This window comes from Anas platyrhynchos, chromosome 3 (genome assembly GCF_047663525.1).
Source record: "Anas platyrhynchos isolate ZD024472 breed Pekin duck chromosome 3, IASCAAS_PekinDuck_T2T, whole genome shotgun sequence".
Taxonomy (NCBI): Eukaryota; Metazoa; Chordata; class Aves; order Anseriformes; family Anatidae; genus Anas; species Anas platyrhynchos.
Genome location: NC_092589.1, coordinates 89,508,486 through 89,531,335, shown reverse-complemented (window position 1 = coordinate 89,531,335; position 22,850 = coordinate 89,508,486). Strand labels below are relative to the sequence as shown.

The 22,850-nt window shown below is 42.9% G+C and overlaps 1 protein-coding gene across 29 annotated transcripts in view; it reads left to right on the top strand.

The window, feature by feature from the left end:
* The first annotated feature begins 15,144 nt into the window (after positions 1 to 15,144).
* RIMS1 (regulating synaptic membrane exocytosis 1) overlaps positions 15,145 to 22,850 on the top strand; it is a 318,971-nt gene continuing 311,265 nt past the window's right edge. For 10 of the 29 annotated variants that reach the window (XM_072036286.1, XM_072036284.1, XM_072036289.1 and 7 more), the window contains exon 1: positions 15,168 to 15,649. In XM_072036286.1, coding sequence (XP_071892387.1) covers positions 15,486 to 15,649 — 164 coding nt within the window. In that variant the 5' untranslated portion in view covers positions 15,168 to 15,485. Of the gene's footprint in view, positions 15,650 to 22,850 lie in introns of all 29 variants that reach the window. The other 19 variants (XM_072036279.1, XM_072036277.1, XM_072036278.1 and 16 more) reach the window with 5 other exon arrangements.

Genomic DNA, 22,850 nt, shown 5'->3' with positions numbered 1-22,850 from the left:
ACAGATGAGACAGTAATATCAAGAATATAAAATCAGAATCTAAACTCATTTCTCAAAACCAAAGTATATTTAAATGCCACCATGAAATTAGGTTACTGAAGCTTTGTTCTGAGAAATGTGGAGAAAATGGAGACATACAGTCACTGTTTCATTTGACTTTCATGTTCCTTTCTTTCAAGTGATTCTAAAGAACTGTGTAGTCACTTCCTTCAAGATAGCATTAAGAATAAAATTTACACGCTTTTTTTTAGGAAGTAAAGAAGAAAAGAGGCCATAAGACTTTTTCATTCTATAAGTTTGGTTATTTTTTGGAAGTCTGAAACTGCCAGGATGGGAACACTGCAGAAGAGAATATTGAGAAAAGACATGATAGCAATCTTCAGATGCATTAAAGGCTGCTGCAAAGAGGATGAGAATGTCCCCAGTGAATGAAACAGGAAACAATGGGCTAAAATTGCAGCATAGCTAATTTTGACATTAGGAATAGCTTTCTAATAGTAAAGAAAGCCAGTGTCTGGAATAGATTAGCAGTCCTGAGGAGCAGGGTAGGCAAATGTCTACAGTAATGATGATTGATCATGAATGAATAATTGATCCTATGCTGGGTGGGAGAATGGACCAGCTGACCTCCTGAAGTCTCTTCTTGCCTATTTTTCTGTGATAGTCTATACTTAGAGATACTAAAGGGACTGATATTTATCACTTAGCACTTGTCAAAACCACTTAGAATAAGCAAGACAGTAAACCTATGAGAAAATGGTGACAGGTTAATTACTCTCTTCAGGTATTTTTTCCACCTCTATCTTTCTCATCCTTCTGTTCAGGCACATTAGACACTTTGTCCCCTTACGCTGAATTGTCATCTTTTCTCATGTCATATTCTTTCATGTCTGGTACTCCAATACTTCAAAGACAAATAAAAACAAACAAACAAAAAACAATATGCCTTTGTGCTTTCTTCCATCCTGCCCTTCATACCAAGGGAAAACTCTCTAAATAGCCAGAAAGCTACCTCATTAACTCCCTTTAAGTGTCTCCCTACATTCTCCTTTGCCACACCGGCAGCAGCCCCATAGCAGCTGCTTGGCTGAAGCCATCACCCCTCATGCTGACAAATACCGAGCACTGTTTCCTGATATGCTCCCTCTCCTGGAACACAGATGTTCCCTCTGGCATCATGCTTAAATGCGACACTCTTCAGGGAAGGAATTGGCTTCTGAATGGTTCATGGGAGATGTGGTACTAGCCTTGGTGCAAGGGTAATGCTCCATGCTGAAAGTCAGTCTTAAGCTTCAGGTAATGTGAGCTTCTGGTGTCTGAAAAGATGGACATGAGACAGAGGAAGTAAGGGTCTAAATGAAATAACAGGATCTCTGAGGATGATGGGATTCATGGCAGGGGTATTTCACTTCAAAGACCGTCAACAGAGAGAGCGGTCAGAACAAAGCGTATTTCTGACCTCTGAGGCAACAGCACTCAACAGGAAGATGAAGACTAAACAGAGAGGTCTCTACCATACCTTAGTACACCAGTACAGAAATCATCCTTTCACTCTCTGGCTTGTAGTACAGCTATTGTAGGCAGGAGCTGCCATTAATGTTGACCTTTCCAGGGCTGGAGCCACTAGCTAGCAAAGCAGACCTACCTCAGCCAGGAATGACTCGATCTACCAGCTGCAAGTCAGTGCATCAGCTGAAGACAGAGCACCCAGAAAGCAGCTTGTTACCATAACCACCTGCTAGCACACTTCTGCTCAAAGTGGCACGGTGGGGCTCTGTCTCTGCAATTCCAGCACTGTGGCTCTGAGGAAGCTACAACTGAATCAAATCAAAATGAATCAAATCAACCTGAATCTAACAGTTTGGTTGGAAGGGATCTACAAAGACTATCGAGTGCCACTGCCTGATTGCTTCAGGGCTAATCAAAAGTTACAGCATGTTATTAAGGGCATTATCGAACTGCCTCTTCAACACTGACAGGCATGGGGCATCAATCACCTTGCTAGGAAGCCTGTCCCAGTATTTGATCACCCTCATGGTAAAGAATTTTTTTCCCAATACTAGTCTAAACCTCCTCTGTACCTACACTAGATACAGTGGGAGAATCATCTCTTTTGACCAACTGGCTATGCCGTGTTTAATGCACCCCAAAATGTGGTTTGTCCCTTGGCTGCCAGGCACACCACTGGCTCATTTTTGAGCCTGCTCTCAGCAGCATCCCCAGATCTCTTTACCTTGACAAACCCATGTTGACTATGCATGATAATTACTTTGTTCTTTAATTGCCTTTCAATAACACCCAAGATAATCTTCTACGTAATTTTTCCAGGTATTGAGGTTAGACTAATGGGTGCTGCCCATCCACAAATCCACCAAGCTACTGATCTGCAAATTGCCACTTGATGCTCTTGGGGTAACATCTCTCCCAGAACTTCATGTTAAACCCGTGCATCCAGGACTTGGCCATAATCACCCTGAAGGGGGTCAGAAGACTTAGCAGGGTGCTCTAAGGACATGAAGCTGTGCAAGATCTATGCCAGCTAAATCACTGCTGTGCCTGAAGACATTCAGCTGGTGTGCTGCATCTCTGGGGACACAACTCTTCTCAGCAGCAGCACAATAGGATCTGTTGCCTCTACAGAAACACATAAGCAGAAAACTCCCCCGGTAGGATGCACTGCTATAGAATGAAAAACCCATTTCAAGGACCCCCTTAGAGCCACACCAATAGAGCTGCAAGCAGATGCAAAAGTCAAATATGTTGCAATAATCTGAATTATAACTGGACATTGCATTTCTTCTACAGGTTTGCTCCAGAGCAGCTACATAAATTAAGCTGTGGTGGTGAGTAGTTACTGATACTTAGTGCAAAAGCTTTAGTGCAAACTGTGATTTCCTTGAGCCTCTCTCCATTACCACCAATGCTTTCCTGGTTTGTGATGCCTCTGAGTCCTGGAAGAATTCTCAGAGGAGAGCTGTTCCTGTCAATTCTTGCAACGGGAATGGATTTACCATCGCTTTGACAACTATCTCTGGCCCTTAGAAAGAAGTTACTTCATTTTGAAGTCTAATAGCTTTGACTTCTGGTTTCTTGATTTTTCCTTTGTGGTATAGCCACTGTATCGAAAACAATGTGGGTTTTTAAATCAAAGTGGAAAAAATATAGATTCCTTAACACGAGGTGAGAAGGCTGGCAACAGTCGTTTCCAAAGAGCTGAAATCTGTATTTGCTGTTTCCTCACTGACCAAAGCTTTTCTCTATTAGAGTTCTTTCATCAGTCTATCTCTGTGCTACAGTACCATCAGTTAAAGGACAAAGATCTATATATCCCTTTTAACCCTCTGCCACTGCTAAGGAGCTATTTAGTCTGACAACCATTTTTTAGTTTCTACCAGCAGCAGCTGGTAGATTTCTCTGGGGTTTTCTTCAGTGCATCTGGCTTGGGTCAGGTCACTATAAAAAATTTAACAAACATTCCTCCACAGGACTGGCTTGAGCTTTTTAAAATAAAGAAATCTCACTTATCTCCAGTCTAACAAATGTTTTGTCTCCATTCTGCCAACACAGAAGACAACGCAGATATTAAGCATTGTATTTAATGAGATACTGAACATCAAGATATTGTTCCTAGTGCATATAGAGGTAGATTGTGCTTAGAAAACACATAATTTGGTTTTGTTTTACTCTGTGGTCAGAGCAAAAGTTGTTTTGTTGTGATACAATATATGTTTCTTCATTTGGGACAGTAATAAGATGGGTGAGATTTTAAGATGTATCCGAGCTAACACTGGAAGGGAGCAAGTCAGGCTGGTAACTGCACAGCGCCTGCAACATGGTACTAATTCTGGGGAGGATTGTCTAAAAAAGACCAAGTAGTAAGAACAGAAGAACTGCCATACTGATTCCAAACCAAAGTTGCCCTAGCCAGTGCTCTGTCCCAATGAGTGCTTATAAGTCAATGTTCAGGGAAGAATTAAAACTACGTAATTATATCTGATAGTTTCCCCTTCTAATTTTCCAGCTCCTTTTAACTTCAGGAGATTTCCCAAGTGTTTTATGTTTTGCTTATTTAGCAACTCTTCATGAACATTGCTTCCAGGTACTTGCCCAATATCCCCTGAACTCATACAAACTTCTATTCACAGTGAGTTTTGCAAGGATTTCTACAGGTCTGGTACCTGATGTGTGAGGAACCACCATCACAAGCTCCCTTTGATGACTCCTAATGTCTCTGAAAGGGACAATGAATAGTTGATCTCTATCCACTTTGGTCAGGCTATTTACGATCTTGTAGTTTTCTCTTACATTCCCACAAATCACTTTTTAATTTTTTTCCCAGAGTCCCAGTCCACAAAATAATACATTGTACAGAAGCCATGCTGTACTTTTTGATCATCATCTCTGTATATCTTCTAAGCCCTAATGTATCCTTTCTGAAATCAGGAGACCAGACCTGCAGATAGAATTCAAAATATAATACATTTGGATTTATCCAGAGACATATCTGTGTTTTCTGTCTTGTTCTTCATTCCTTTCCTAATAGTTCCTAGCATTTGATTTATATATACATATGTATACGAATATATATAATCACACATATATATATGGTCACTGCTGAGCATAAAGATGATGTTTTCTTGGAACTATTTATCTTAACTCCGAAGTCTTTCTCATTTCTGAGTGGTAATGGTCAGGTCACAGTCCACCATTTGATATAAGAAGCTAAGATTGTTTTTCAGCACACTGTTTCACAAAACATTTTATTACTCTGTCACGAAGCCTCATAAGATCTTTCAGCAATTCTATGATCAACTCTTGTCCTTGCCACCCTGGTAACTGTATCATCAGAAAACTTTTAAATCTCATTGCTCACCTCCTTTTCCAGGTCATTTTTGGCTATGCTAAAGGATGTGCATCTCAGCTCAGAATTCTGCCAAACTCCTCTTCCTTTACTAAGAAATCTGACTCTTTGTTCGTATTGTGTTGAATTTCTGGATGTATTTGTTCAGCTTGAAGAGAAGGCTAAAGGGAGATCTAATTGCTGTGTTTGGCTACTTGATATAGAGAACACAAAGGCAGACCCTTCACAATGAAAGGACAAGAGGAACAGACGCAAGTCACTTTAAAGGAAATTCTGATTAAAAGTTAGGAAAACATTCTTCACACTGCACCAGGAAACCTAAAGAGTTTGTAAGATTTCCACTCTTTGGGGTATTCAAAGCTTGGCTGTGCATGACTCCAAGCAACCTTATCTAAGGTCTAAACTGGCATTACTTTGAAAAAAAGGTGGCCTCCAGAAGTCCATTCAAACCTACATTATTCTGTGCACTTAACACATACGCACTCTTCTCCACTGGCTGTTCAGTCTCCTTTCTTGAAGGATGTTGTCAAGGCCTTTTGGAAATCCCAGTAATCAGGGACTGGATCCTGTGCTGGGTCACACAGAACTGCATACCTGATGAGCGTTTCAGAGAACTCCAAGAGGTCTGCAAGGCAGAACGATATTTTCTCTTTCCAGGATCATAGTCATCATCAGGTGTAATTATACACTGCCATTAGCAATTTGCCTATTTAATCTATATCTTGGGGGTGAATACCATTTGGCCCCACTGATTTGTATGTGTTACTTTTCATTCTATTTCTTTGAATCATCATCTATTCCAAAGTTGCTTCAATTTTCAGGCAGATGATTCACCGATTTAACCCTTAAAAATGCATGCTGTGTTGTAATCTCCTTTCTTTTCTATAATGAACCTGGATGCCAATAATCCATCCAACTTCTCTGCAATGGTCTTGTCCTGCCTGACTGTTCCTTTTCTACTCTAGTTTAGGAAGTGCTGCAAAATGCTTGCCAAAATATTTTGCTCTTGATTTCCTATGAGAAGAATTTAGTACTAATTTGGGTTCCTTAGCAAGCTGCTCCTCCAACTCTTTTTTGGTCTGTTTGATCATATTTTCACATTTTATCTATCCAAATTTATGTTCATTTTCTTTTAATACAACTTCAGAATTTGAAATGATGCTTTCTTAACAATCTCATTTGGTATGCTGCTTAGGCATTCCATCTTCCTTCTGGATGCTGAACAAAACAAGAATGACTACTGGAGGCCACAGGAAAATAATTTTAGAAACACTCTTCAGGCACCTCTACCTTCTTCATAAGTTTTTAACTGATGGAACATGGAAGTTTATATAAACTTCCAGATGTTGTATTGCATTGTTATAATGTTGTTATAACATTGAAACAAGGTTATTCAGGTGATTAGTCACTGATTTAGGTAACACTGTCCCAGATTTTCTCCCTCTTCATAGTTTGGTACTTCCTTATCCATATAACAAGTATGTGTGTACCTATAGACTCGGAATAAATGGAGAGGATTGTGTGTATAAAAGACAGAAATTTTAATGCATGAGTAAGAATCTTGTTGCACCTTTTTCGTGACAAATGTAATAATTTGAAAGATAAAAGAAAACAGCTGTTTTCCAGATCTACATTGAAACGAATAATTTAAATCACCTATTTGAACTCATCTGTTTTATTCTATACTGTGGTGCACTACAAATATTCAGTCTTTTCTATGATTTGGAGTACAACTAAGAGAACACTAAAGGAAGTAACTACTTAGATTATTCAGTTTGATTGATTGCAAGAGCACCCTAAGTTGTGGGAGGAGATGAATAGTTAGACCATGGGAATGGGATGCGACCTTTTACTGATCATCATATCCAGTGATTTGCCCGATGACTTGGGTAATGTTATTCAGTCTGTGCCTCATCTTCCCTATTTATAAAAATGGGGGAGCTAGATGAGAACTGGGTTTTGCTGTATGTGATTTTTTTTCCCCTTTTCCCCTAAGGTATTAAAACAAACCAGCAAATATCCACATTTTGCAAAGTTTTATAGAACAAACATTCCCCCAAATGTTACCTTGGTATTATCACAACTTTGCTTTTCATGCTTTCTCTTTATTACAAACGTGTCTCTTACACTGAAGTACTTGACATCTTAAATAGAATGTGTCCATTTTTTTCATTCGTGGTTTTTCTTTCAGTAATTTAGAATAATACAAAAGTTCAAACAAAATGAACCATAACAATGTCATCAAAATGAAGAAATTCTACACTGCAGAAACAAAACATTCTAATTTTTCTCCATTTAAACAATGCTGTAGATACTGACATATTTCTGATGAAGCCTTTCATTTTGATGAAAATACATTTCATTTAAAATCATGAACTCAGCAGAGATAGCACAGATATTGGTTTTATGACATCTGGTTGTTCTCACATCTCATCTGACATCTTCCTCTTTCACAGGTAATAATTATCTTTCTATCTATCTTTCCCTCTGTTTCCTTCTCTGTTGCCCAAATGCATCACTGCTTTTACAAATACCCTCTCTATTCCACATATTTCAAGCACTCTTTTCTCTCAAGTTGTCTAGCTAATTAGAATAATAAAGTTAAGCTCAAAGCAACTGTTCCCAGGCTATGCTTAGCTTGAATTTTGCTGTTTCTCTTTTGAATTTAAAAGGACTTGTGTGCCTGAAAGCTTGTTCATTTTTTTCCTGATTATATCCATTAGATAATTAAAGATATTTTCTTGTGCAAACTTTGCCTCACTACTTTTTAAGGCAAACCATTCCATCAGAACTCTTGCACCTATTTTAGTAATAATACTGACTCCCTTTCACAGTATCTTGCAATTTATGAATAGAGATGCATGAGAATTGTGCATTATTTTTTATCATGTAAGTTGGAATATATTGTAAGACAGAACTTGCCATGGCACATACTCCAATGCAGGAATGGTTCTGGAGGATGACCCCTTTCCCTGCTCACTGCTACTGTCTTACCTGCTGCTTCTCTACAGCATGTCTGGGGAATCAGGTGTTTACTGCCAATCAGGCTTGATAAAACAGCAGGAGTTTCTTGGATTCTCTTCACAAGAGTATTTCAGGGCTGCTGGCAGCTGTTGTAGGGCTTCTGGTGACACGCACAGCATTAGTGTGCTAGGCATTTGGTGATTTAGATCATTTAGATCTTTCCCCTACTGCACTCTCTGCTGCAATCATAGTGTAAAACATTCAAGACTTCAAAAAATATTTTCTTTTGGAGCAGAAATAACGGTAAGACACTTTAATTGGAAGCAAATACATTAAAAAATCTCTATATATTATAATGCAGACAACATATTCATTGTATCTGAGGGCTACTTTACTAATTATGTGAGAACTGTTCAGCAGAACAACTGGAGCAACAATAAAATTCTTATTCCAAAAAGATATGGTCCGTAATTATGGAAAATGTTGTGTTACTTCAACGCTTGAACTGAATCACTGTTTTTCCAACTGCCAGATTGCTGACTAAGAGCATTGGGCTTTGGTTTCCTCTGTCTGAGCCATAATGCTTCTCAGCCTATCTGACAGATGTAAAAAGATATTACAAACTTATGGTCCTTCTGTGCTGTGGCCTTATGCAGAGTTCACCTGAACTGAATGGGGTTGAATCTGCCTGTGTTATCAAATTTAGATATGTCCAGAAGACGAAGAAAAGTAGGTGATGACTTTTTTTTTTTTTTTTTTCCCCCTCCAGAGGATTGTGGGATCAGTTCCATCATTTTTTGCACTTCTTTCTAGTTAAAGAAGTAAAAATGCAAAGTGATCTTAGTGTTTCAGAAATGTCATTTTACTTATAACCTTGTTAGTATTTCTAAATATTAACAATCACATTTGGAAAGTAGTCAGAGTGACATAAGAATCAGCTCATTACAGATTCAAATCAGACATGAGTTTGCATATGCACTATTGCACCTAAAAGGATTTATGATTTGGAGCTGCACAGAGAGAAGCATCATGTCATGGAGGAGGCAGGTGACAGTTCCTGTTTATGCAATTTTGGCAAGCTGCACCTGAAGGATGGGATGATTTTCTGGAAGCTGCCATGCCAGAAATACACAGCTAAACAGGAGGGAACTGAGAAGAGCAAAGGGAATAATTGGAGACCTATGGGGGTGGGACAGAGCTTCTAGCCTGTTTTTTAAGGAAACCAAGCTATGCAATCACACTGTTTTTCTGTCAGTTCTCCAGCAACAACAGTTGAATCTTTTGACCAATTTCAAATGAGCCTGAAAAAAAGGGAAAGGTCTAAACCACTGAGCTCCTGCAGGCCTAATGAAAATCAGCACCCAGATAAAGGATGCTCTGATTTGTGCACCCACTAAAGAACAGGTGAAAGTGTGAAATCAGCTGCATTATTTGACACAAGAGAATGCAATGCTGTCATCCAAAAGGAAGCTCCATGAGGTTTGCCGCTGATGCAATTGCTATTTTTTATATATGTATGTATTTTTAAAAAGACCAAAGCTTCTGTCTTTTTTTTTTTTTTTTTTTTTTAAAGATTATAAAGATGCACTGCAGTATGTAGACACTCATTATGAAATTACACGTGATAAAAAATCCTGTCCAGAACAGGTCCTGAAATTCATACCTGAAATGAAATCTTTTATTCTGGTCATTTTTGGCTGCCTTGAAAAGGACTGATTTCATTTCTTCTCATGCTAGAGCTAGTTGTGACCTTCTTCTCTCTCTTAAAATACTGCAGTACCTCCAAACTTTAAGAAATGAAAAATCGTGAGTCAGAAACCAAAAAAAAATGTGCTCTTGAACATCATGATTTGTTAATAAAACAGAGTTTGCTGTGATTTTGGACTCTCTTTGAAGTTTTTAAATGCCTTCCACTGCTTCTTGAGTGAGAGAGAAGTCACAGTGCCCCACTTCTACTAACCTATTGTGAGAAATGACTTTGAGCCCTTGATGCTACAGGGTATTTCATCCTTCATGACTGCCCTCAAACATCAAACCCACTCGAACTGACTGAAAACTCTTCTGCAGCTTTCATTATCCCCAGTCTCCCATGAGCCTGACAAAGAGCACCACTCTTCTAGGGAAGGAACGTGCAGGAAAACCCTCTGAATTGTTTGTTTCCAGTCTCTTCTTTCAGTTTGCCTCCAGCAAGAAAACAGACAGTCTTGACTGCTAACAGCTGGGCTAATGAAAAAAACTTGAAAAGGAAGTATCAGTGGAATTGAGAAATTTAGAACATGGCCTTTGTACAGTCTGCAAGGAAGATATGGGGGAGAAAGAAAGTTCCTAAGGGTGAAGGAGGACTGGAACCATAAATGAAGTATGCACCTGTCCTGCACACTCGTCGGTATCTCTGTTCATATATATGAATGGAGAAGAAAAAGATTAAAGGTTTATGAATGAATGGCCCTGAGTGAGGTATGATGTGGTGTGATCAAAGATGCATGTATAAAGTGGTCACAGTGGATGCTTGGAGCTGTGAAAAATGAAACCAGATGTATTGTAGGGATAGTGTGTGAATATACTCTGGAGTCCTGTACCAAGTATGCAGTGAAATAGAAGTGGCGAGGGGTAGGAGCAGAAATGTGGCTGATAGTGAGGAAAGGTGTGCTGGAGGATGACTGGAACACTGGTACACTGCTTGTGAAAAGAAAGGAAGAATGTGAAGTGTCAATGAATACAGGAGAAGGAAACAAAATAAAAGGAAAACAGGTATCAAAGACCTCGACGAGTATACAAAACCTATTAATCTATGGCTCAGCCTTCAGAAGTGAAAGATTGTTAGGATATGGTAAGGGTATGTACAAATAAGATATTACAAGATGTGAAATAAGAAAATTTCAGTGGTAGCACTTAAATAAATGTATGCACAGCATGGGTGCTTCTATTACAAGCATCAATGTCTGAAATATCTTTTACTATAGTCTCCTCAAAAAGCAAAACTTTAATTCTCTACTGTTCTGAGTAGAATTTTATTTTTATTTTTTCCCAAAAGAAGAGATGGATCCCTAGATATAAAACTTTCTTAACTTCCAGTAATACTTAGGACAAGATCAATGAGAACTAGAGATTAAAAAGTTTAGAGATGCTCTTAAGCTATCAGTTAGGCTCAGTGGAGTCTGAAGGTTCTTCCTTAAAACATGTGTTATGAAACCATTGACTCTCTGGGTTGTATATTTGGAGTGATCATTAGAAAATGCCACTAGCTTCTTTGGTATTCAGCTAAGACTTTTGTGGGTTTTGACTAAAAATATTACTACATTTAGTTCACTGGGAAGTTATGGAAAGGTGAATTAAAAATGTTTTCCATGAATTTAGAGAATTATTCCCCTGGTAACTTCCCACCTGCGTTCTCTTATTAAATATTCGGTGCCCTTGCCAAATTTAGCTTAACGTTTTTCCAAAGTAGCCCAACTTGCATAGTCATTCTTCTGAATAAGTTTGGTGATTAGTCCATTTTTTTTTCTATTTGATGCCAACTTCACAGTAGAATTATCTGCTCAAGCCTCAAGATTCTCAAAAAGGTGGCAAGTCAGTTTTGTTTTTTGACAACTGAGGCTGAACTTGTTAGTGCAACACAAATACATATTATTCGTATAAGTAATTCAGAAGATTTTAATTCACCGAATGTTTTTCATGAAGAAACATTATACATTGAAATGGTAGATAAACAGCAGAAGACTTTATAACTTTCATTTAGTAGGGACAAGCACAAGTCTGGGTTTTCATCACAGACTCCATGACTGTGATTGGCTTCTCAAGACAGCAAAGTTTACCTGATATGTCGCAATCCCTGTATTCACATTCCATTTCTAGATTTCAGATTTCTAGATTTCACAGTAGTTTTTGCTACGTAGGACTTTAGAGAAATTGAGTTAATTGGATGCCTTTCAGTGACAAGCGTTTGGATGTTACCAGGTAGAGGGCATTCTTACTAACCAGGCAACAAAATCCTCTTCAAGGCTCTTCAAGGCTTCAATTCTCTTCAAAGCTTCAGGATATATTGTATTCAAGTAGACTCAGCTTTCCATGCATCTTTGGTTGGATGGCAATGCTAAATATTTCATCTTTACAAAGAAAACGTGAGCAAATAAGAAAACAGACACTCAGGGTTTGAAGTACTTAGCGTTAGCATTAGCATTTCACCAAGCTACTCTTCAGGTAGCTTGGTGAAAAGTGAGGTAAGTTTTATGCTTTCTTCTGTATTTCTCTCTATAAAACTACTTTCTTGGTGCAAAAATGCATAAAAAATGCAAAATCATTTGTTGTGCCTAAGATACTGTAGGCATTAGGAAAAGCATTGCTAGCAGATTGAGAGAGGTGACTCTTCCCTTCTGCTCTGCTGAAGCTGTATCTGGAGTGCTAGGTCTAGTTCTGGGTTCCCCAGTACAAGGAAAACACAGATGCACTGGAGCAGGTCCAGCGAAGATCCATGAAAATGGTTAAGGGGTTTGAAGCTGTCATTTGAAGAGAGATTGAGAGAGCTGGGACTGTTCAGCCTGGAGAACAGAAGGCTCAGGGGATCTCAGCACTGTGAATGAATATCTGATGGGAAGCTTTAAATAAGATGGAGCCATGCTCTTGTCAGTGGTGTCCAGTGACAGGACAAGAGGTAATGGGCACAATCTGAAACGCAGGCCATTCTGTTTAAATATCAGGAAACAGTCTTATAATGTGGGAGTGGTTTAACACTGGAATAAATTGCCCAGAGAGCATAGTATCTCCAACATCACCCTTGGAGATATTCAAAACTCAACTGGAAACAGTCCTAAGCAACCTGCTCTGGCTGACTCTGCTTGAGCAGGGATGGTGGACTAGATAATCTCAAAAAGCTCCTTCTAACCTAAACAATTCTATGATTCTGTGCTTTTCAATAACATAATTTTATTTACGATATTTTTCTTGGTGCAACCCCACACTCCAACTTCCATCTTTTTTTTTTTTTTTTTTTAAATATTACTCTGCTAAAGCTTTCATATTTTCCTTTTTAAGTTATGAAAAACTATATAAAAAGTCCCCTTATACCCTTTGTATTTATTTGGTATTTCACACACAGCAGTAAGAATCCATGTGCTTGACCCAGCATACAGCAATTAACAAAGTAATACAGAACAGACATATACATGACTGTGTCAGTAATTAATAAGCAGAAAGGTGAGAAGGGAAACTTAACCTCATGTAATATTTTCTCTCTAAAATTATTATGGAGACACTTGGGTCTTATAGTCTTAGACCTTAAGTACTTTTTCAGGTTGGCCTTAAAGCTGTAACTCTCAAACACTAGGGCCACTGCTCCAATGAATTAGTCCTTCCAGTTACTTGAGCTACATCTTTTATGTGGCATGTGCAGGCTCAGATTATCTGAAGTCTGGGGACTACCTATGCATCTATAACAACATAAGCATTAAACCTAGTATTTCTGTTGCAGATATTTCATGTTGTTTCTGATACTCAACTGTTAAGGTTGTATCTGCTGGTTGCAGATGGCGGAAAGTGATTTTATTGATCAGCTCTGAGGACTATGTCTAGCAGTGGGTAGGACTATGTCTATCAGACTATGTGGTCAGACCCCGGGAGAAATCATCACACAACTTAGTGGAGAGTCTGTGTCTTTAACTGAGTGTAACATAATGCTATTTACCAGTCCTTTATAGTGCTTTACTTATTAACACCACTTTAATCTGTTCTGAGGCATCTGTTGGTCATTCAAGTTTCAGTTTCCTTCATGTGCTGGAACAGTTGAGACTTCCCTTTCTGAGTTGGATGGAAAAGGCTGAACGTAGACATTATCACTCAAAAGTTCTGGTGGTCACAGCAGTGCTTATTATTTTTTTCTTTGTAATGTACGTTATCAAATTGTTTCCTGCAGAAAATTTCTTGGGGGGGATACAAACAGATGGCCACAGTAATTCTGCTCGAATTCAAAGGGTCGTGAAGGTTCATAGCTCTCTGAATTGTGAGAGAGGTATTAGTGTGGCTGGCTGAAAGCTGGTCCCTCTCCCTGTTGCAAACCCAGCTAGTTTGGCAGCAGGAAGCATTGAGCACTGCCAGCACAGATTTTTTTTCTTTCTGGTTCATGCCCATCAGACGATCTCTCTAGAAACCAGAGCTGTTTCCATGCCATGACCTCGACAGAAGCGTGACCGAGAGGTCTAAAGCGTCAGCATGTGTTAGTAGTAGTTCACATTTTATTTGAAAGTGCAGTTTTCTCTATATTTTAGCTTTGCGTGTCCAAGTAGCCTGAATGATTTTGTCCTCAGACAGGCATGCTTGAACAAGGGGCACTCCAGAGCTATACGCAAGAGTTTCAGACCGGTGGATTACATGCGGTTGATCTCCTCCAGAAAAGGACTGTTGTGTTGATTACCAGCTATCCAAAATCAGGTTACTCGGAGCTGGTAGGTTAGAAACTGATAGAGAAGCTACCCCTGTCTAGAAGTAATACTTTGCTTATTGTCTCCTCCCAGTTGACCAAAGCACTGTGGCATGTTTCATGTCCACATTGGTGGGTCTCAGCTGTGAAAAAAATTGGTCTGATGGATAGAGCACACACCGCTCTCAGGGAGGCACAGAGGGAACCCCTGGCACAGGTGCCACTTGCTGTAAGAAGCGTATGAAGGACGTGCTCAAGTGTATCATAGGATATCCCAAGTTGGAAGGGACCCACAAGGATCATCGAGTCAACTCCTGGCTCCACACAGGTCTACCCCAAAATTCAGACCATATGACTGAGAGAACAGTCCAAACGCTTCTTCAACTCTGACAGGCTTGGTGCCATGACTACACCCCTGGGGAGCCTGTTCCAGTGCATGACCACCCTCTTGGCGAGGAACCTATTCCTGATGTCCCATCCATCCTCCCCTGCCACAGCTTGACACCACTCCCTCGGGTCGAGGGAGCCAAGCTGCGTGACTGGACAGACTCACACTCCCTGAAGTGCAGGACCCCAAGGAGGGTCTGGTGGAAGCTTATGGGACCAGGTGCGTGCGGGAGGCTGCGGGACCACAGCCGGGGCTGGGGCGCCCGACCACCACCATGCCCACGGCTCCCTCAGCCCAGAGGGGCCGCCCGGCTCCCAGCGGTGGTCCCAGCCCCCGGCGGGCACCCCGAGGGGCACCGGGGGAGCCGGGAGGCGCGGCCGGGAGGCTCCGTCGGCCCGGTTCCCTGTCACGGGCTCCGCCTCAGCGGCCCCAAATCCCCCCCTTTCCCTCCTCCCGGCGCCAGGCTCGCAGCCGCCGAGCCGTTTCGGCGGCAGCACCCGCCCTCCGCCCCCGGGCACCCTCCGCCCCGCGGCGCCCCCCGCCCCGCACGGCCCCCGCCGGGAGGGTTGGGCTGGGGCTGCGGGCGGCGGCCCCCGAGCTGCCCGGAGCCGCGGAGACAAAAGGGAGGGAGCGAGCAGCAGCAGCAGCAGCACAGGGAGCCGGGCTGGGGGGGATGCGAGCAACCATGAAAGGCTGGGTCTCCGCCTCCTCCTCCGCTGCTGCCAGAGAGCTGCCGGCTGCTGCCGCCGCTGCTGCTGCTGCTCCTGCTCGGAGGACTACACTGTGAAGGGGGCGGAGGAGAGGCTGGCTGGGTTCGCCGGGCGAAGGTAGAAGGTGTACAGGGAGAGGCGAGGAGGAAAATGTCTTCTTCGGTGGGGCCCCGCGGCCCTCGCCCACCCACGGTGCCCCCCCCGATGCAGGAGCTGCCCGACCTGAGCCACCTGACGGAGGAGGAGAGGAACATTATTATGGCCGTGATGGACCGGCAGAAAGAAGAGGAAGAGAAAGAAGAGGCCATGCTCAAGTAAGCAGACGCCAGTCATTCATTCACCCAGCCGCTCATTCATGCAGCCGATCGCCGCCGGGCGGCAGCGGGCGCCGCCACCGCGGGGGCCACCCGGTACCCCCGGGGGGGGGGTTGGCTTCGCCCTGCCCGGGGGGCTGCCCCCCGGGGACCCCTCTCGGCGGAGCCCCGGTGCCGCCCGCCCCATCGGCTCCCCTCGCCCCGCTGTCCTTCCCCCGGCGGGGGCAGCCCGGTGCCGCGGGACGGAGCGGGACCGCGGCCCTCCCCGCCCCCAGGGGGCGGGCGGAAAGCCCGACACGGGGGCGAGGGGCGAGGTGGGATCCCTTTGGGGTCCCCGCAACCCCGCCTCTTCCAGGAGGGGCCGCTGGGTGGGGTTTCCCCGCTTACCGGAGGAGCCGCCGTGCTGCCCCCGCCTGGATCGGCCTCGGATGGCTCCCGAGGCGGGGGGTGAGGCGCCTGCCCCCCCCCTTCCCCCCCCCGGCCCCAAATGGCCGCCCCGGGTGGCCCCAAATGGCCGCCCCGCCGGGCAGCGCCGCGCCCCGCTCCGCCGCCCTCCCGCTCGCTCGCTGTGGGGGCCGGCGAGGCGTCTGTAATTAGGGGTACAGCCGTAATTAGCCACACGTAACGAGCCGTCGCCCAGGGGCAGGGTGCGTGCTGGCGGGACGGAGGGGAGCGGGGTGTCGGTGGGTGCCATGTTTGGCTTCGGGCACCCACCGCCCCATCCCTGCCGAGCGAGGCGTGTGGCAGCATCTTGTAGCCTCCTCCATCCATCTACCAAATCCCTCGCTCACAGCGAGGGGAATAAACGGATCGAAGCTGTGGTCTGAGGAGGGGAGAGGCAGGATTCCTCCCCTCCTGACTTCCCCTCGGGCCTGTTGGCTTGGTGAGGGGAACGGGAGGGTGGGTGACTGGAATATGCGCAGAGCTCCTGCGTGACCCAGGCCCTCCCTGCCACGGGAGGTGTAGCCTTACCTCACCGCCCGCTAATTGCATGTACGCCTCTGGAAGGGATGCTCGGAAGGTGTGACATAATCTGGGTGTTTCTTTTGGCAGCATCGGAAATACCCGCTCGAACCGTGTGGGTTCCTGCTCTTCCCCGTGGCTGCCTCGAGCCGATGGAAATGCCAAATCCCCCACGGGCTCCTAACTTGTGCTCCGCACACCGCGCGTGACGAAGCGGGGACGGCGGTTCATTATGTCCCTGGTGCTGCCCTTTCTCACCAGTGCCGGGCTCTGAATTTTCGCAGACCTAATACAGCAAATCCTGAGGCCCAGCTGCTAGCGTTGCCTCTCCCCTAGGAGAGGGTCTGAAGGCTGGGGTTGTGGTGTTCGGGTCTCAGTCCCAGACCAAGAGCTGCTCCTTACGCCTGGGGTGTGGTTTGTCTTTGAGCTGGGGTGGTAGGAAGGATGTTTTGTGCAGACGCATTGTATCAGTCAATGTGGGGAAACGTGAGTGAAGGATTCCTCTTTAGATTCCATTTATCAGAAGAAAATTAAATAGCCAAGTAGTTCAAAGGCTTTAAGCTACATTTATCCTTCTCCTGTTCCTTGTCCTCCAGCACAGCTACCTCCCTATAAATATTTAGCTTTTATTCCGTGAAGAAGATTGCTGGTCCTGTGATGATGCTGTAGAGCAATACTATAAATCTCACAGTCACTACAAGAATGAACTTTTGTCGGTAGAGATGGTAATTTCTCAGCCCTATTCTTGTTAACATAAGGTAGAGAATAAATTTTCTTCCTTTTTTTTTTCTTTTTCTTTTTTTTTTTTTCATTTTCTTTTTAGTTCTGCTTTTCTTTCATATTGGCATTTCTAAATTCTGGGCTGATGCATGATTTTTTGTATGATTATGAGAATCTTCAGCAGTTTCACCAGATGAATTTGGGATACTTTAAATATAGTTGTTAAAAGGTAAAAAATCGCACTGTGAATTCAGCTTGAAGTTACTTGATAGTATCTTCAAAGGTTGATACTTAAAAGCTTATTTCTTACAACAGTTGCTTTTAATTTGTGACAATAACTGTCTAGGCCTGAGAAACTGTGATTTTAAATACATCTTTTTTTTTCTTTAAATAAAGAGCCAGAAATTAATTGAAAGCACATTGGGAAACTTACAAACCTATATACTTACTTTAGTGATATAGTTGGCTTACAAAAATTAGGTCACAGCACATAGTTGTCATATGGATTGTGACTTGAACTTGACAGAGAACCACTACATTTTGAGATCATTTACCTTTTCTATATGCTGAGCACTTAATTTGGACAAGAGTTGGACATGTCTCGAAACCTCGAAACCCAGTCTACAGGGGTTACTCTCTGGAAGACAAGAATTTACTCCCACAATTTCATAGAGGCTTGTCACAGATATACAGTGATGCTTTACAGATGACACAGCTATATTATACAAGTCATACATCATCGCTACCCTGTCCTATTATCTTCAGTAAAAGTTGTTCTGATTTCCTGAATGTCTCAGGAAAGCAGCCACCAGTTTTCATGTAAAACCACCTGGCAGAGAAATGTTTCCTTCTGTAACACCCACATACAGATCTGTAACATCCCCTGGAAGTGAAACTGATCTGTGTTGCAAACTAGGCTGCACATAGTCCTGGGCTGAGCAGAGGTCTGGTTCACGCTGTCTCATGAATCATGAGGGTTAAAAAGGGTGCAGCATTTCTTGCCTGTTCTGGATGTCCCGATAGTTAGCAATACAAGTTTCTAAAACACGGTTTGTAATTCCTTTCCAGCATTCCTCATAGCAGAAAACTGTAAGGAAGGATTACTGGTCAGACTGCTGTATTCCTCAGATGATGGTCATCACGCTGTGGGTCCAAGGGAAATTGAGGTGTTTCTTTGAGTAGATGCTATGGATTTCAGAAGTGAAAGAGATTAGGGTTGTCAGCAAAGAGGCCGTGTCCCTCTCCTCCTCCAGGTCTGTCCGTCTCTGTCTTCCTGAGCTCTGTTTCTGACTGAGATAAAATCCTTCTTGTAAAACCTCTCTGCCAGTTCCTGCTGACATCAGCACGTACTGCAGCGTGCCAGCCTGGCAGCAGGGCGATGGGCAATGCCATGATTTCTCTGCTTGCTCTGGAGTGTGGTAACATTCTTCAGTCCTGTGATCTGCAAATACCATGGAACAACATGTTTGAGGAGTAAGGGCTTTTGTGAAAGTTCCCCCTTTTGATTTCTTATGAACAGCTGCACCTTGGCATGAAGAACACTTTATTGATAATAAACAATTGGCTTTGAAATTTTAATTTCAATTTCTTTTCAATTTCTTTACATGTGAAGGCAAGTTCTGCATTTTTGTACCATGTCACTAGGTGCTCCTGAGAGCATATTCGTGTTGTTGCGCGATGGAGTGCAGTCCCAGCCTGGTGTACAGCACTGGAAACTCAAATCCACATAGACACTTGGATGGTTACCTGGCACTGAAAAGAAATCGAGGCATCTTGGGTGCAGTCCACGAATTTTTCTGTAATGCTGTGCCTGAGAAGCTGGGTGTCCTGTTTGTCCAGGGCACGTGCAGGCACAGGGGTGCCTTAGCTTCTGTTGTTTGCTGTCTGTCTTATCCCTAAACCTGTCTGAGAGTCACAAACTATGTTGTCATGTGCTTAAGTCCTGTGAAAGAGCTGAACATGAACTCAACTTAAAAATGATGTCACAGCAGTGGCCACTCTTCTAACATGTAGGTAGCAGGCAGTGCTACTGCTTCTTGCTGCTTCAGGTGAAATAGCCTCGAGGTTAGGAGGTGGTTGCCTAAGCCCAGTGCACTTCTCAATCTGAAGAAATTGAGTCCTAGAGGATTGCTGTTTTGTTATAATGTAGTATTTTGGCTTGCTGTACAGAGAAGAGTGAAAAGTTTATGGGCCCAGGAGCCTGACTTGATAATGAGCTCAACAGAAAGCACTCTCTTTGCAGGGAAACTTCGTTGCTCTCGTGTTACATGCATCTGGGTACCCAGGGCTGTTAATGTAGCCTTTTTTAGGAGAGTGAGAAAAGTTGGAAGTACTGAATGCCAGAGGACAAGGAGGGAAGTCCTCCTCCCTCCAGCTTCACAATGGCTTTGCCAGATTGTGCGTGTGTTTCTGATGATTCTAGCAACTCTCAATTGGAGCTTCACCTTCCAGACCCAGGCATCCACTGCTACTGTATATATAACAGTTTGTGGAGGACAGTGGTAGGATGCACTATGGCCACCTCTGCAGACTAATTCACATTGGAGGCATGTTTTATGTGGTAGGTAGCACTGTGGCTGAAAGAGAAGAGGTTTGTGTTGAGTGGCTGCTTTGTCTAGCCTGAGGTGCAGATGTTGAGCAAGACTCTGATAAGACTGACTAATTGCGGAGATGAATGAGAAGGAAAGTTTTCAGTTAGGTGGGAAACAAACAGTTATTTGCAAAAATTAAAACAAACAAACAAAAAATAAAACAATTTTTTGAGGAAAAATGCTTTAAAAGTTTCAAATTTACATTCAAATGCTAGACACCCTGAGACAACCGTGTTGTTTGTGGGTATGAAGTACCCCGAAGTGAAACAACCCCAACTAATACGCAGCAAATGTCAATCACAGGAAAATCACAGAACTGTGTATACTTCTGTGGATGTTCTTAAGCTGAAGTTTGCCTATGTGCAATTGCAGTGAGTGATGGTGAAGGAGCGGCATCAGGGACTGACCGCAGCCCCCATTCCCTGTTCCCCTGCACTGCTCGGGGGGGGGAGGCGGAAGAAGGTGTTTGGGGGGAAGGTGGTTTTGGCTTGCTTTTAATTTCTCACTGTTCCAGTTTGCTAGTGATAGGCAATAAATTATATAAATTTCCCTATGCTGAGTTTGTTTTGCCTGTGCTTATAATTGTTGGATGATCTCCCTGTCCTTATCTCAACTCTTGAGCCCTTTCCACTGTATTTTCTTCCCTGTTCCTCTGAGGAGGGGGGCGTGGGAAAGGGGTTGTGGTGGTGTTCAGCTGCCCAGCAGGGTAAAACCACCACACTGCATAACTGAAGCTTAACAGATTGGCTGGGAGGCTGGTGCTCTTAACCAGTTTCCTGGAGACAGTTTGTTTCCGTCTCCATTTCTCACACTTGGACCACACCTAACATTGGCAGAAAATATTCAATACTGCTTGGAGCACAGTGGCAGATGCTGCCACCCTTATTTTATGTTATACTTACAGGCCAAATAAGAAACTAGGGTTCCAAGACCTTCTTAGCCTGGATGGTGTAAACTTGTTGGTGCTGATTCCTCTTCCATAAACACTGTGGAAAGGAGAAGTGGGATCATTCCTCATCCCTTCTGTTGAAACTGGGCCACTTTGCACAAATAAAAGCAAGAGTCATAGGGCCATCATGAGGAAGGCTGTCTTTATACTATCTTTAGGATAAAGATGTTAAAGTCTATCTTTAATCCCACTGGGAAGACAAAAGAAGAATCAAGAGTTCTGGGAACTGCTTGTGCATTTGGCAGCAAGGAATTGAAGGAAAAAATAGATAAACAATTCCAAAACTGCCTCCTCTGTTTGTACTCTTTCTACGGTCCCATGAATCTTGCTTTCCTCTTATCATCAAAGGAGACAGAACTGCAGTGAGCTCAGGACTGCAGGGAGGGCATTTGTGGCATTCAGGGAATTATATAGGACTGATAACATTTTTTTAAAGCAGGAGTAGGGTAGTCCAAGGAGGCTACTACATGCAGTGAAAATGTACATACAACATGTTTATGTGGTAAGGTACTTAGGAGGCAATCATTGACTGCTCTCTTGGGGGAGCATCTCACCACCAAGGGAAGAGGAGGAGAAGACTGTCAGCAGACAAGAGCAGAGTTGCACGACCTTCCTTAAAGGAAGAATGGAAGGTGATAGGAGACGACTGCCAGCGATAAACATCTCTGCCGTGGTCTAGGAATGGGCTTCAGATCTCTACATGTTGAAATCTGGGAATGCCTGGTGTGTAAATTTTTATTCAGAGCACTTTTATATACCCCAGTTTTAGTGGGTTTATTGAAATTCATAGGACTTTATTTCTTTGCATGTGTGTTTCCACATGATTTTCCTTGAAAAGCATCCTGAGCTTTATGCCTGGCTTTGCCATGTAGCGAGTAATGTAAGTACAGTAACTATTACTTTCTGACTTAGAAGTCAGTGAATCTATGAATTCATGGGCACCATCTCTGCCCTGCAGAAGGATTAAGACAAAGACTGGATGAAATTACGCGACTGCTGGGCAGGAACTTCTCCAAGTACAGGGTTGTTATAAATCCAGATCTGAGAAGTAATTATGTAGAAGATACCTCTTACCCAGGAGGGAAGGGAACCCTTCTGCTGGTTGTTACCCTGTACAGCAGCAAAGTTCTGAGGCGGAGAACAACCTTAAGGCACATTTGAAGTTCTTGGTCTTGTCAATGTCCTTTTACTTCTGTAGACTTATGTGAAGGATTTTTGGGTACAGGAAAATAGCTAACAGAGATGTAGCGTGCTGCCTTCATCAGGAGGTTACCAAGCATTTTAAGACTTGAAGTTAATGCCTAAAGAAAAGGCTATTTAAAAAATACTGGCTTAACGCTTGCTGCTCTTGTATTCAGGCTTCAGCTCAACTTCATATCTGCTTGAAGTTGAAACTGACAAATAAAATTAAAATTTTATTTTTGGTTGCCAACAGATAGAGCCAGTTAAAGTTTCTACTCTGTTCCCTGCTCCCTCACTCTGCCCGCTGGTGCTTGCTGCATTGGTTGTCTCCCCCTGTGTGTGCCAGTTTTAATTTCCAGTCAGATTTGGCCTCTTCATCATCCAGAGAACTACAGTGCTGTCATGCGGTTAGGTTTTGGGGAAAAAAACTTGAGAACCTACAACTTGATTCTAATTTCCAGTGGTGATAAAACCTGCATGGGAATCTTAAGTAATAAATTACAAACTCAGGGTGGTTTAGATATATTTATTTTAATACTTGCATACAATTTACAATTTCTATCATGATTTATCACCTAACCAAGACTGCATGATTTATCCTGGTCACATCCATGTATTGGATCTGTAAGAATGTAAATAGCTTATCAGATCTCTATTTAGTGAGAGTTACAATTGTTTATCCCCTCTTACAAACTTTACAGATATGGTAAAATATTATGCAATGTTTGTGGTGCCTAGTCTTGGAATCTAGACAGTAAACGTTATTCAGAGTTATTTCTAGTTTTCATAACAAACA